This window comes from Pavona decussata, unplaced genomic scaffold (genome assembly GCF_977016875.1).
Source record: "Pavona decussata unplaced genomic scaffold, jaPavDecu1.1 SCAFFOLD_137, whole genome shotgun sequence".
Taxonomy (NCBI): Eukaryota; Metazoa; Cnidaria; class Anthozoa; order Scleractinia; family Agariciidae; genus Pavona; species Pavona decussata.
Genome location: NW_028145550.1, coordinates 102,501 through 117,940, shown reverse-complemented (window position 1 = coordinate 117,940; position 15,440 = coordinate 102,501). Strand labels below are relative to the sequence as shown.

The 15,440-nt window shown below is 38.9% G+C and overlaps 3 protein-coding genes and 1 pseudogene across 4 annotated transcripts in view; 2 read left to right on the top strand and 2 right to left on the bottom strand.

Annotated features, from left to right (window-relative positions):
* The window catches only part of LOC146467124 (putative skeletal organic matrix protein 5), a 44,260-nt gene that overhangs the window by 15,414 nt on the left and 13,406 nt on the right, over positions 1-15,440 (bottom strand). The window lies entirely within an intron of this gene.
* Positions 1-15,440, bottom strand: part of LOC146467125 (putative skeletal organic matrix protein 5) — an 89,177-nt gene that overhangs the window by 65,217 nt on the left and 8,520 nt on the right. The gene's annotated exons all lie outside the window — the stretch shown is intronic.
* On the top strand, positions 479-11,092 carry LOC146467127 (DELTA-actitoxin-Afr1a-like). Its single transcript, XM_085125967.1, has 5 exons — positions 479-632; positions 7,916-8,045; positions 9,685-9,739; positions 10,041-10,235; positions 10,648-11,092. The coding sequence occupies exons 2-5, from the start codon at positions 7,923-7,925 to the stop codon at positions 10,980-10,982; spliced, it is 708 nt and encodes a 235-aa protein (XP_084982093.1). The 5' UTR covers positions 479-632; positions 7,916-7,922; the 3' UTR covers positions 10,983-11,092.
* On the top strand, positions 1,656-2,706 carry LOC146467128 (uncharacterized; annotated as a pseudogene).

Below are 15,440 nucleotides of genomic sequence, written 5' to 3'. Positions count from 1 at the left end.
TATATGACAGAAAGAGGTTGTGTCAGGGCTCCTGGTTGTGTTCTGCTTCTGCGCGCCCGCGTTTCTCGCGGCTTGGCCGCTCGCTACATTAATCGCGCTCGTTCTACGGAACTTAGGAAAACAAAGAGACTTCTCGCAGTCTACTCTGGCAAACAAACTTGGCTGTTGGCATCGAATCGATGTCAGAGAAGAGAAATAAATATGCTTACTTACAGTAACAATAATGTACAGGTGTTTCTTAACAGACCTTTGTTTTACTGTAATGTAAATAAATTATCTATCATCAAGTAAAATGATGTTATTGAGCTTAGAAGAGCATAGGAGAGCGCAGGAAAGTGCACATTGGAAATGAATCCGCAGAGATAATTTATTCGCCTTCTATACCCGCTATCAATTTAACTGGGTCCAGAAAGATCTGGTGAAACTTTCTTATGGTGACAGCATTTTCTAGCAGAACTTCAATTACTGCAATTAAAATTTTTGCTATCTAAAAGGAGGTACAATGGATACCAGAAGAGCATAAAACAGAGAGGGTGTTTGCTTTGTACTATCTTCTTGCAGCGATAGCAGAGGAACCTCATTGGAATCAAGAAAGCCAAGATTGTCTGTTTGCGGTTCAAAACTTCTCAGAGGTGAGATTAACTTTGGTATGAACAAAATAACGATGACTTGCCTTTTATTAACGCCAATGAAAGTTTCCAAATAGAAATTCCTTTAACTCCTTGATATAATTTAAAGGATAATGGAGATCTACGAAAAATCGTAGTACCCTGTTTTCTCGAAAATAAATGTCCTCTTCCTGATTTACTGGTGAAGAATACAAAACCCTGATGCCTCTTGCAATAGGCACGAACTGTGAGTACTGTCGTACTAACGGCGATGTCGGCAAACCAATTTAAGTAACTGGGCCCTTAGGGTTCCTATTAATTTTCTCTGAAAACGCTCTGTTTTTGAGGACGAAACAGTTCTTTTCTGAAACACATGGTAGCTAGCGCCCCGCTTTACCTATTTCTAAATTTCTTTCTTGATTTGGGCGTTCAATTGTAAAATACACCTTGGCCGGATTATTTTTCGTTGCTGTAAATCGTGACCACGTTTTATCACGTTTATATATACGAGCGCGAGCAAAGCAGCGAGGATGATGCCACACCATCCGCTAGTTTCATTGAAACAGCGAATCCAGCGAGGAACCCTCAAACGACGGAAAAACCAACAGAGCTTGGATGGAAAGTGTACTCTCTAAAAGAAAAAAACATGAGGATGAAACTACACATTGAATTCCTGAAGACATGCATGGAGGAGGATATTATTCTGAAAGGATTAACCATTGACTTGCGATCAACGACAGGCCGACAAGACGAAACCTTCCAAACCAAATAGAACGATATTTTAAGCAATTGCTCACGGCAGCACGTGGAATGTCTCGTGGAACACTACGAGAGGCAGGTGGCACAGAACGTTGCCGTGATAACCGACACTTTCGAGTCACTCGAGAAGATAGAGACTGGACGGACTGACGGACAGGGACAAGCAACAAGTAGAACAAGAAATACAATCAATTATCGACACAAAAGAAAAACAGCTAAAGGAGCAAAAAGAAAACAACCTAGAAACGGCCGGAAAGAACAAACAACCGGTACAAGAGGCACAACCACTTAATCGGGGAAGTGAAACATATGCAGAAGCAGTAAAGAAACACATTCATCAGAAACTGAACCCAAACAAGTCAGACCCCACAGGAAGCAAAAAACGGCCTGAAGAACAAGGCCAAAGAGAAGAGGAAGTTATCAGAGTATGCAGAAAGTGCTTACATTGACTCAAGAGGAATGTTTAAAGACCAAAGAACGCGAACCAACAGACCGAATTCCTCTGGTCACTACGTTCAACCCCCACACCACATTTATTGCAGAAATTGCTAAACGAAATTGGAACTTTCTCCAATCAAAAGAAAGGCTATCGCTCATATTCAACAAACTACCTTTAGTCGCCTACCGACGACCGAAAAATCTACGAGACAGACTTGTGCGTTCAACATTTGTAAGTGCAACACCTCACAATCTGATACCAAAGGGATGTAGAGCATGTGAAAGAACGACGTGTAGTTAGTGCAAAAAGATCAACCAGACGACAACTTTCACCAGTCCCAACAACAAGAAGACTTTTACCATATTTTATGCAGTGGACTGCCAGTCGTCATGGATCATTTACATAATCGAGTGCAACATTTGCAAACTTCAATACATTGGCAAAAGTGAAACAGCATTTAACCTACGGTTAAACAATCACAGAAACCATATTAAAAAGGTAGTGAGTGGCTGCGAACTCACTGAACACTTTTTACATAACACACGAACTCACGACTTTCACAATAATGTTACCATTACCATCATAAAAAGAAAGAAGTCCTTCGAGAAAGAGAGATTTTCTGGCAAAGAACATTAAACTGCATTCAGCCGTAATGACTAAATAAAAGAACTGGATAAAGTTTTTACGCAGGGGCCTTTATAAAGTTTTGGGTACATAAATTGTTTAAAACATACGTTATAAAGGTTGTAAAAGGTAACTTAATTAGAAATACTAATTGTTTACAAAACATTGTACTCAACATCTAATTAAGCGACACGCATTATACTACGTCACACAATTGACCAATTAAGACTCTGTAACAATTGCATGTTACAGAGGTAAAGTTTAAACTTATCTGGGCATATATTTGTCAGTTTGTGAACGAAATTTACTGGACCACTAGGCTACTAAGTAGCTAAGAGGATTTTCGTTTGACTAGCATTTTTGTTAGTTTTTTTCAGGCTAATCTTTTTCACAGAGAACGAGGTACTTAGCAATTTAGCGGGCACTCTAGCGGAAGGGCGACACATTTTGATTGTTGATCATTTAGATCCAAATTTTTCTTCTGTAGGAAAAATGTATCTGTTCTTTTGTTTTGTTCAGTTTCTACCCATTGTTTTCGTCAGTCTCCAATATCCAGGTGCTAAAAAATAGACTAAGGTATAGATTGATAACGATCGGATAACGTGTTTAAAGATATCTCAGGCATACTGCCAACTAGCACAGAACTGTTTCGCTCAAAAAATGGGCTTTTTCTTTTCCTCTTCTTATTTAACCAAAAAAGAGACTTTGATGTTTCAAACGTTTGCCAGTGTTTTCCTCCTTTTTACTTTTTTGACCTGTTAAATGACATTAAATCGTACAGTGGGTGTCTTGATATTTCCCTCTTTGTAAGATTTAGTTTTTCTAGTTGTTAGAGAAGTACCCACAAGAAACCTACATATGATAGATATTGAAGACCTCATGACTGCAGACAATCAAACTCTTCCTCGATTCAGTTCCCAGAATTCGAATTTTGACTTTCTTATCGTTCGTAGATAACGTAGGTCAGACGATACAACCTTAATATTAAATGGTTCACAGGCGTCGCTCTCAGCTGCTCTTAACACACTCGACGTTTTTGGAGAAGCCTCAGGTCTCAAACTCAACAGTAAGAAAACAGAAGTGATTTGGATCGGAACAAATAGTGGAAAAACAGAAATTCTTCTTCCAGAAAGAAATTTCAGACGGCAAACAAACAAAGTAAAATCTCTTGGCGTATGGTTTACGACAGACCCTGAAAACACTGTACTTTTAAACAGTAAGGAAAAACTGGAAAAAATTAGAAATATTCTAAGCAACTCGAAATACCGTAGATTAACCTTAAGTGGAAAGATCACAGTTCTGATAAGCCTAGTAGCTTCTCAAATTGTGTACGCCTTGGCACCCTTGTGCACAAACAAAAAATATAATTAGCGAGATTAACAAGCTCTTTTACTTGTTTCTTTGGAACGGAATGGGAGATAAAATAAAGCGAGATATTATGATTAACAATTACCCAGCAGGTGGCCTCAAAATGATTGACATATTATCTTTCAATAAAGCGCTAAAAACCACTTGGATAAAGAAGTACTCACTCACTCACTCATTCATTCATTCATTCATTCATTCATTCATTCATTCATTCATTCATTCATTCATTCATTCATTCATTCATTCATTCGTTCATTCGTTAATTCGTTCATTCGTTCATTCGTTCATTCGTTCTTTCGTTCATTTATTCATTCATTCATTCATTCATTCATTCGTTCATTCGTTCATTCGTTCATTCATTCATTCGTTCGTTCGTTCGTTCATTCATTCATTCATTCATTCATTCATTCATTCATTCATTCATTCATTCATTCATTCATTCATTCACTCATTCACTCACTTATTCGTTCCTTTCTTCGTTCATTTATTCCTTTGTTTGTTCGTTCGTCCATTTATAATTAGTACAATGGTATAAGTCGAATGAGCTTTTAAAAAATGAAAATGTGGTACATATGTAATATCCCTGCTTGTATAAATCACAGTTTTTTTGTCAAGCAATGTAACTGATGTTAACAGACGGCCTTCAAATATGAACTTAACCTGTCATTTCAGGATATCTAAGGAACCTGTTAGCCTTTGTTTTATAGCACTTATTAATGACATGATTTCTTGCCTTAAAATTCAACCCCTGAAAGCACCGTTTCTTGTTCATTTGATTGCTACAGATTATTCTGAGATGATTTATGATGCAAAGGAGAATATCAACCCTTTCTGGGAAATAAGAGCCTATACCCTTGTACTTTCTGAGCTGATTTTCCAGAAGGTGGCTACAGAAATTACAGTTTTCGTTAACTTTTAATTTTTTCTTTTCTTTCTCTCTCTCGTGCCTGTATATGGCACAGTGAGCCCCATTCTCTCTCAAATGCCTATAAACCGCACAACGATTGCGCTTTGAATTCGGCACGCTCTGAACTCAGAACAAATTCATTAGACCTAGCGTTTTGTTTGGCTTCCTGAGGCAAAATTTTCCTGAGGATTAAGTCTAGTGAGGGAAGAAGTCTTACGCGTGCAGCTTAGTCCTACCTCGTCTAATATGCTTCCTACCAGTAGTTCTCTTTTGAGCTTAAAGGGTAATTTTCAGTTACTCGGGCAGAGACTAAGGGTTGCATATTGTGAGCTTTGCTTGAGAAGGTGACAGTCTTTGGCCGTAGAAAGTAGGTCTTAGGGATGATTTGTAGTCGGGAAGCGTGAAATTATCGGGAATTTTTGACCCGGCCAAAGACTTAGTATATCTTTCTCGTTGAAAACCGCTGTAAATGCTTCCAGTTCCAACTTTTGTTTTTTCAACATCCGAGACTTAACGTAAAATGGCGAAACACGAGCAAGAATTGTCAATAATTTTCTCTTCGAAAAGCGTGAGTTTGAGAAGGATTTTTCGCCCTTATAACTGTAGCGATGTTAGGCTAGTGATCGATTACTCCTGAAGTGGCATTTTGCGTGGGATTTCCGCTCGAAAGTGTCATAATTAATTTCCAGATGTTCGATGGCGTGATTCGCGTTGCAGCATGAATCTAGAATGAAGACGAAAAATCAATTTAAAACGCTGTCTTGCTCCGATTAAGCCAATTCTGTTGTAGAAAGCTAGACTGGAGGGCTAAAAGACCGGGTTTTGGGTTCGATTTAAGATGCGTTGGCGCCGTTAGTGGTAATTGCCAAATGTCACACTTCTTTTGTCGGATCACAGGTCATATTTCATTTCACTCATTTATAAAATATTTAAGATAGTACGCGCGCTCTCATTGGTCGATAGGTGTGTTTAGATGAGAGTATGTAAACACGGTTACGACGTCACGCTTTCTGTGTCTCCCGGCACAATTTGAAAACATTTTTTGCAAGACTCGCTAAGTAATTTCAAGTACAACTGTAAAGGAAAGGGAGAAAAATTTCCCAAAATTTTGATCGGGGTTTGCCTATCTCCTCCCCCCTGAGCCCGAGGGAGAAAAAGCAAAAGAAAGAAGAACCACAGTGTTTTGCTTGCCTCGCTAGGCGACCTCGTCCAGGGAGCTTAAGTGAAGGCGACAAAATATGCAACAAATACGCAGTAAACGTTTTTAAAGGTAATTTTTGCATCTGAGTACCACAAAAAAATTCTCTAAAAGACATTCTTTATTCAAAAAATGTACACGAAAACGAACACAAAGCTATATGCTACAGACTATAAATGTTTCAAATCAAAGTTTGTATGGCCGGTTGCCGTGTTTTGGCTGTCAAATTTGTATAACATGTATTTTCTATGAGACTTCCTCAGCGTAATAATCTACTGTTACGATTGCTATTACCAGCAACAACTTCTAAACAGCAAAACTTCACAAGGCACGATGAGCGATTCGACTTCTCAGCCATCTCAGGCTGCCACACCGGGCAAGTTCACGTAACTTTCAAGAGCGACCATGCACAGTGACATTCATTTTCAGCTTAAATAAACTCCTCATCTTGAAGTTCTTTCCTTACAGAATCGTATATTTTGAACACTTCCTCTAGTACCTTGCTTTCCAAAAAAGAAATGTTATTTCTCGAACAGACATCGCTTTCATTGCTAACGTGGTAAACTAGGTATAACACGAGCCGAGAAAGGACCGAAATTGATAAGGATACTGCTACAAAGAGAACTAAGGCCGAAATTTAGTTTATTGTAGTTAACATCTACAATTCACACCCATTTTTAGACTTTAAGTCAAAAATGGTTAAAATCGATACCCTGTTTCAGACCAAAACGGCTCAAAAACCATACCGTATATAACTAGATAGCTTACATAAGGTAGGGGCAATTGTGTTTACACAGTACTATTATTATCCAAGTAATCAATTAGTTCGAATGGCACAGACCAAGCCTAAACAACCGACTGTGAAGTTGAACGCTATTTAGGGACGTGACTGAGCACTGACTGAGTTGAATGGGAACTGGGAATATGCTGGATGGCGTTTGAAAGCGAGGAATGATGCAGGGAATCAAGCTAATATATTTTAGTATAAATCTACTAGTGGTCTATCACGAATGCCGTTCTCTGATTGGCTACGCTACTCGCTATCTATTCTGTGATAGATAGTGAGTAGCGGTTTTCAACAAAATGGCGGCCGCTTCGTCGAGTTTTCGAAGTGTCTGCGATGAGGATATAATTAATTTACTTGTTTAGTTTTGAACGACTAGTAGATTTATACTAAAACAATTAGATTATTCGCTCTCGATTTCTATGCATGATAGCTGATTCGGGCTGCGCCCTCATCAGCTATCACGCGACAGAAATCTCGAGCTCATAATCTAATTGTTAAGTAGAAACCACGCCAATGGTAGTCGGTGAAATAAGTCGAGATTAGGGGTGAGAAATTCAATTCACTTTTGTCTTCCGGTACTAAAATAACGTAACTTGATAGGAATGACAACGTTAATTTTTAACCGGCAAACTAATCAATATATTCCATGCTTTTCTATCGAAAGGGTGTCCATTTTTGTGATTGGATTTTGAATGTGACACTGGTTTATAACGGCACTCTCAACGCTGAAAAGCCATTCCTGGTGATTCATGTTTTTACTCAAGAAGTAGGGAGAAACACTCGACTACGTCTCGTTTTCCCCCCTACACTTTTTTCGTGCTCTAGCCGCTTCCTAATTGCTTTACAACAGAACAGAGCACAGTCGAGGCTTCTTTATTTGTTAAATACAACAGCAGTAAGGCCACAGACAAATTTTACTTGAAATTTCTGCGCTCACTTCGCTGGAATCTAAATTAAACTGATGACGTCCAAGTACCGAGCACGAGACACCCTTTCACCGTTCGCACTGTTTTTACACTGTCAAAAATCAAGCAAAAAGAGCAACATGCGTGTAAAAGTGAGACATTTCAAAGAATCGAACGCAACTATGTGTAGCCAAAAATTTTTTCAAAAAGCTGGCGAGGTTCGCGCATGGCTATAATTTTTTTTTTTGCCAATAAAGCAAAGAGACAACAAAAAGGAGAAAAGACTGATGAAAATAATTAAATGTTCTTATACCCTCCAGAAATAAAATGGGCCGGATTAGCCTTGTCGTCTCGATTGTCTTACTCGCAGCGGGGACTTTTGCAACAGTGGAATCTCCAATCAAGCAAGATCATCCTCAGCAGTATCATGAACTTCGTTTAGACGGAAAGGTTAGGATATATTATGCAGCTACTTCAGTTAGCCTCCTTGCATATTTTGTTTGTAATGAAATTATGAAAATGATTTTTTTACGAATTAGGAAATGTGCCGATATTCCGGCTCACTCCAGGTGATTCAATGTGATAAACACCAGACGGCCTTGTTACTCGCGTAGCAAAAGCAAGTATAACCTGACAAAATAAACAGCGTGCGTTAATACTCTGAGATGCTATTACAGTTCTTCCGGAGATGCGCGTTTACCATTTGCACAAAAAATCCGGTTGGAATGGAACGCTTTATATGGTACGGTTTTTCCAGTTTAAGCGGTTTGGCTGGCCCGAGTCCCCTGCGGCTCACGAAAACAATAAAACAAAATGGCGGCACAGTTGTTGAGCACGATTCCGCTACAATTCTACACCTCCAAGAGTTTGGCCCCTCAAAATTAAGAATAGATAAAATTGATTATTTACTTACCTCTGTAATCATGATTCAGTAGTTGTGAAAAATATTGCTTCACAAAGAGTGCATCGCCATGCCGTAGTCACCATCTTGAATTGCAACTGAAAAGCGCGCGAAAATGGACCGGGCCGAGCAAGGGGGGGTTTTGCACGCTTCCCATCGTGCATTGCGGGCAAACTATATTATCAACGCGAGGCCACCCGCGATCACCTCATTTGACAGTGGACGCCGTGAGGCTCGCAAGTCCGCGATCCGCCGGCGAATATTTTATAGTGCAAAAACAGCCAACATCCCAAAGAATCTTCTTTTATTCGTCTGCCAGCAGTGTTCCTGTTATATTTAATGTGTTTTATCACCAAAGTATGCTCATAAGGCGTCGTAGGTAACGACAATCTTATCGAACTCGTAAAGACAATAAGAGGAAATCGTAAACTGTTTTGGCATATTTATTTATTGGAAAAACATCAGAAGGAAAACGTGCAGTCCACTCGCATTAATCTAGACAGAGAAAGTTAACGGGAAGCCGCCAAAAATTTCTCTGAACTTAGATTATCTCATTAGCATTTTAAAAGACAGCGCTTATTGAAACGCCTGTTATAAAAAAAATGCGCATCGCTCCCACTGTGCTTGTTTATTTCATTTCGGTTCTACATCTACCTAACAGTAACACGCCGCTTGTGCGGCATGAACGATTCAAAATGCTTATTACCACTCATTGTGAAACAGTCGCTGATGACAACAAACAAATAAGGCTCCTAAAATTATTTTTATAAGATCGTATTCGCTCAAAGAAACACATTAATCTCATTATTGAGAATTTAGCAACATAGTAAAAACTGTTTACTTGCCATTTCTCATTTGTGAAGCGAAAAAATCCATGTGGAACTTCGACTAAAAAACACATATTCAAAGCTGTCACTGGAAGTCATTCACTCTCAAGCAACGCAAAGAACGATGGGAAGAGTGTAAATCCCCCCCTTGGGCCGGGCTTGATTTTGACTAATGGTACGGAATTTTCCAGTCATTTCGGTTGGAATGGGAAAAGAGGAATACATCTGAGCATTTCCATCTTTTCCGGAAACGTTCCAGTGGAATGGCCTGAACCATTTGAACTTCCAACCGAAAATTTCGGTTTTTTGTTGTCAAATGGTAAACTGCCATGGTGCTGAGATGCTTCTTTGATATATACAGGGTCAAAGGAAATTTGTCCAGCGCGACCAAGATGAGCAAAACGTCAAGCAAAGAGGTAGGCTTTTTCAAGCGTTTGGCACTTCTTTACAGCGTTAACAAACATAGATTACTGTGTAAAGAAGAATTGAAACATCTCACCAAATTCAATGATATATGAGTAAAGAGAGTAGGCAGAGTCGACAGAAACTAAGGCTTTTACGAAAATTTACAACGTATTGGACTAGTTTTTATAAAGATACTGATTTGTTGAATTCTCCAAACTGATTGCTCGTCACGTCAGTGGATTGTCTAGTGGATAAGAAACTGTGCGAAGGTTCCACCATAAAATACTAACTTATTTTATTTCACCCTTCCAGGATTGGCAGGAAGCGTTATCGATGGTATTCAACTTGGAGCCGACTTGCTCAACACAATTTTGAACGCCATCGGTGACATAAACCGTAAAGTCGCCATCGGTATTGAAAACGAAAGTGGAGACACCTGGAATGCACTCAACGTCTACTTCTCCTCAGGCACTTCGGATTCGTCCTTACCCTATTCCGTAGATTCAGGTAACAATAAATTTAGCAACCCAGTAAAGAGCTGTAGGGGCATGGCGATCTAGTGAAGATCACAATGGACTTTACGACTGGTTGGCCCCCGGCCTAAGGAAGGTGATCAGGCGGAATGGAGGGTGGGAAAATGAAAAGAGATGTAGCTGCTGCGATTGTGAATGGCATGAGGGGTGAAATGTCCGAAAGACCAGGTTTTCAGACATGCAATGTCACCACACCCGGCTAACGTTATCCTTTTAACATGATCTGAGTTTGATGTTAATTCTCGTAAAAATACGGTGGGATATCTGTTCTTGAATTGGCTCAGTGTTTCTCACCACAGTTATCTTGGGACAGATCATTTTAGCAAGTAAACATCCTTACATATTTTCAAGCAGGAAAATAAACGTTCATTTGTTGTTTTCATCAGGAGAAGCCTTGCTATACGACGCTCGCAAGACCAGTGGACCGGTCGCCACAGGTGTCGTGGGAGTCCTGACATACTACATTCCCGACCTTGACAAGACATTGGCTGTCATGTTCTCCATTCCGTTTGATTACAACTTCTACAGCAACTGGTGGGATATGAAGCTTTACAGTGGAAAGAAACGGGCCGACCACGGAATGTATGAGGACCTGTATTATGGCAATCCGTTCAAGGGAGATAATGAATGGCATGGAAAAAGCTTAGGTTCAGGGCTTACATTCAGGGGCTACATGTCTAGTTCTGGTCAGGCTATCCTTGAACTTCATGTCACTATATGATTGACAAACTGCCCGCTTCAGTCTCATGTGAGCTACAAAAGTGTGACTGCAATTACACATTGTACCGTATATTGCAGATGACAATAAAACGCATTTGAAAAAAACAAAAATGTTTCAAGTTGAAAATGCTGGGGTTAATGTAGTCCCTTACTTTATTAGCTGCCGATGGAAGTCTTCCAACACCCCAATTCCTACTTAACAGAAAATCAAAACTCCCAGAAGAAATTTTCCATATATTATGCGGAAATAAATTTCATTCCAAGAAACAACCTGAGTGGTAGATTTTAAACTGTTTCAGGCCTGTTTTGACCGAAAATTCAACGCGCACAGAAGGAAATCAAATTGGTAGCAGTGCAATCCAATAAATTCTCGTCTCGATGTGTGGTTGCCATTAGAATGTCCTTTATTAGAGAGACCGGGCTGGACCTTACCGCGCTATCTGTTGCTTCAATCCGTTGTTATTTTAGTGCCTTCCTTCCTTTCCGGTCAAAAATTCGCGAAAATAGGTAAGAATCGAGAAATAACTTCTTTTCTTTCTGTTTCCAAATTTTTAAAAATGGTGATTTAAGAAACAAGTTCAATCCTCTTTAACCTCAAATTCGTAAAAATAGCAAGAAATTGAGCTATTTTTTAAAACTTTTTTCAGGTCTCAAATTCGCGAAAAAGCCTAGCCTCAGCAACAAGTTCATTCCTTTCTGGTCTCAAATTAGCCAAAAACCGAACAGAAGGATCACTCCTTTCTCGTCTGAAATTCGTGAAAAAACTTAAAAAAAAAACGAGCAATAAGTTCATTCCTTTCTGGTTTAAAATTCGTGAAAATAGCCAAACCTCAAGCAATAAGTTCATTCATATCTGGTCTCAATTTCGTGAGAATAGAGAAAAATCAAGAAATAAGTTCATTTTTTCTCGTAAATTCGGGAAAGTAGTTAAAATTGGAGAAATACGTTCATTCCTTTCTGGTCTCAAAATCATGAAAATAGCCAAAAATGAGTGATAGGTTGATTCCCTTCTTGTCCCAAATTCGTGAAAATAGGCAAAAGTTTCTTGGATTTATTTCAAATAGGGAGGCCTACGCGAACGTGTGTAGTGGCTTGCACGTCGGCAAACATTTTGCGTGTTTTAAGACTGCCTCATTGGTGTTCAGACTCGATCTGTTACCGCCTCGCTACTTATCTGCTAATACTGATGATAATGAGGTTAGGCTACACAAACACCTACATACACAAACTTTGCCAAAAGATGGCAGATCTCAGAAAGGAAAAAAATCGTCCAAGCAAATCGTGACAACCATTGCAGAAACAGGAATACTGTGCTCCGTGACTTTGCCTAGACGACATTAAAAAAAAGAGCGAATTCGACTAGCATCTAATCAAACGGCGACCTAGCGTTAAAAGCTTACCATAAAGAAACATTATTATTATTATTATTATTATTATTATTATTATTATTATTATTATTATTATTATTATTATTATTATTATTATTATTAATTTTTATCGAATTGTTTTGCGGAACACCGCTGTGCACTAGTTCCCAGACTCCCGTTTCCCGTTCCCGGTTTTAGGAACATCCTAACCTAGAGAATTAGAGGAAAAAAAGAGAAAACTGGAACAAATAATAGAGCACAAAACAAAAGGCGCAATTTTAAGATCCAAATGCATATGGTACAACGAGGGGGAAAAGAATCCAAAAATTTTTTTAAACCTCGAAAAAAGACATATAGAAATGGCGTAATCAACCAACTTATTAAGATCAATGACGATGAATTTGTCACGTCTGATAAAGAAATTTTGATTAGATGCGAATCCTTTTAGAAAAATATCTACAGCTCTAACATCGATCATGATGATCATAACGAAACCAAAAACATCTTTTTTCCTAAGGCCACTCAAAAGGTGCTAAATCCTGAGGACAAAGAAAAATGCGAAGGCCTGTTAGCTAAGGAAGAATGTTTACAAGCCATGAGAGATATGAGCCCCAATAAAACGCCAGGCTCTGATGGGCTGCCAGCGGAATTTTACAAGGTTTTCTGGAACGACTTGGCTGACTATCTTTTAAATTCGCTTAATTACGCTTACCAGAAAGGACAATAGTTATCAGTGAGTCAGAAACGCGGGGTGATAAAACTAATTCCCCAAAAAAGATGCAGAACCCTACTATGTCAAAAACTGGCGTCCGGTAACCCTTCTGAATTGTGACTACAAAATAGCTGCAAAAGCCATCGCTAACCGTCTCAGAAATGTTATTCCAAATATTATCAATAATGACCAGACTGGTTCTCTTAAGGGCAGATTTATTGGCGAAAATATAAGATTAATTGATGGCATAATAAATCACACTGCGGCACATAATATTCCTGGCTTATAACTGTTTTTAGATTTTGAAAAAGCTTTTGATACAGTAGAATGGTCTTTCATTTGGAAAACACTGGACTCGTTTAATTTCGGATCATCCATAACAAATTGGATCAAGCCTTGCTATCAGAATATAGAAAGTTATATTTTAAATAATGGGTGCATGGGCAAGCAGTTTCTTTGCACTTAAAAGAGGTGTCAGGCAAGGCTGCCTCCTTTCCCCTTACATCTTTCTACTTTGTGTAGAAATATTAGCGGAAAGAATTAGGATGAACCAAGATATTAAGGGAATTTCTATGAATGGAAATGAAATTAAAATCAGCCAATATGCGGACGACACCACACTTATCCTTAATAGCTAATAATTATTATTAATTAATTAACAATTATTATTTGACTGATTTCTATGAATTTTTGACACGGGTATGGTCTTGTGAACTACTCATTAAAAAGGATAAAAACTTAATCCCCTCCAATATGTGATATGGTTGACCATCCCCTTAACTTTTCAACTTTTCCCCCCTAGAAGTTGTGGGTCTCGATACATCTCTCACATTAACGAAGATGTTAAGAACTGCAAAATAAGCTATAGTTTAGAGCTATACTTAATATAGACGAGGATTGGGACATTTTTGAACTTCTCAATTTTAGATTTTTAAGGCTATTTTTCTCAAAGCCATAACTTTTCTCATTCATAATTGTCTCAGTTATGAACTACACTCATGAGTAGCTTTAAGATGGTTTATCATACATGGACATTGAATCTGTATTCTTGGATCTGGAGAAAATGTCGTTTTGGCTTAGGGGTTAAAGGGTTAAAACTCCATTCTCACATGTAGTATTTTGATACATGGGAACTTGAGTCTCAATAGTTTTGATTACCGTATTTCCTCGAATAATAGCCGTCCCTTGATTTATTGCCTCCCTTGAATAATCGCTCCATTTTTATTAAAATAATAGCCCCCTCGAATAATCCCCCCCCCCCCCTCCCCACTTCACCATTTTCTCTTTCTTTTATACCCTCCCTCCCAAGTTAAAAATTGACATCTTGGGTAACAAATTAAACAAGCTTTCATTTACTCGTCACAACTGAATGGTTACAAAAGCACCGTTTTTCTTTACAGTTTTTTCTATGGTAATGTTCATGTATTTCACTCTTTCAGGCTCTGACACCGAAGATATTGACATTGAACATTGATTAATCAACGAAACAAATTTGAAACACTTAAAAAGCCCATGGTCGGTTTATTTTACAAAATATTTATGGCAGAGCTAGGATCTCCTGTCAGAAATTTTTGAAATAATTAATCGCCTTCCCTCAAATAATCGCACCCTTTCGGTGCGACAAATAATGGTAATAATGTGGTCTATGCTTGGACTGCAGAAAAGTTATTGAAGGGTGAAAATATGGCAGATGGCAGCCACCAATTAATTGCTGGCAGATGCCAGCTCAGTGGTTGAACCTGTGAAGATGGCAGCTGGCAATAATGTGACATTGATGGTGTGAATAGATGTATGACAGTTGAGTGGCAGATGCCAGCTCCCTTAAAATGTATGTGGTGTGAGCAGATAGTAGCCACCAATTACATTGCCGGCAGATGCCAGCTCAAAGTTCAGTTTACCCTGAGCAGATGGCAGCTTGTAATAATGTCACATGTTGATAGTGTTACTAGATCTACGAAAGTTGAGTGGTAGATGCAATAATGGCTCTGGGATGCACAAGCACTATTATTGTGCATGTCAATTCTTATTATTATCAATATACGCGCCAAATAGAAAATCGGCCTCTTCAAAACACACGCTCAGCGGGCCGCAAAAGACTGACAGCGGGCTGCTAATGCATTATCAGCCCTACAGCTGATTGGTTGTTGCCAGGAGGGAAAGGTCAACTCGTGGGCTCGGCTGTCCGGATGATACGGGCCATCGTGACGTCACTTCCTGTGAAGCGCGGGATTTTGTCCAGTTTCGAAAATGGCGCTGGTGATTTTGTTTCATTAAAGACTTTTATTTCCAGCCAGGCTCCGGATGGGGTTGGTTTTCTTGCTAAATAGATTTTTAATCTTCTTTTCTCGATATAGGTAAGTGTTCATTTATTTTCAACCCA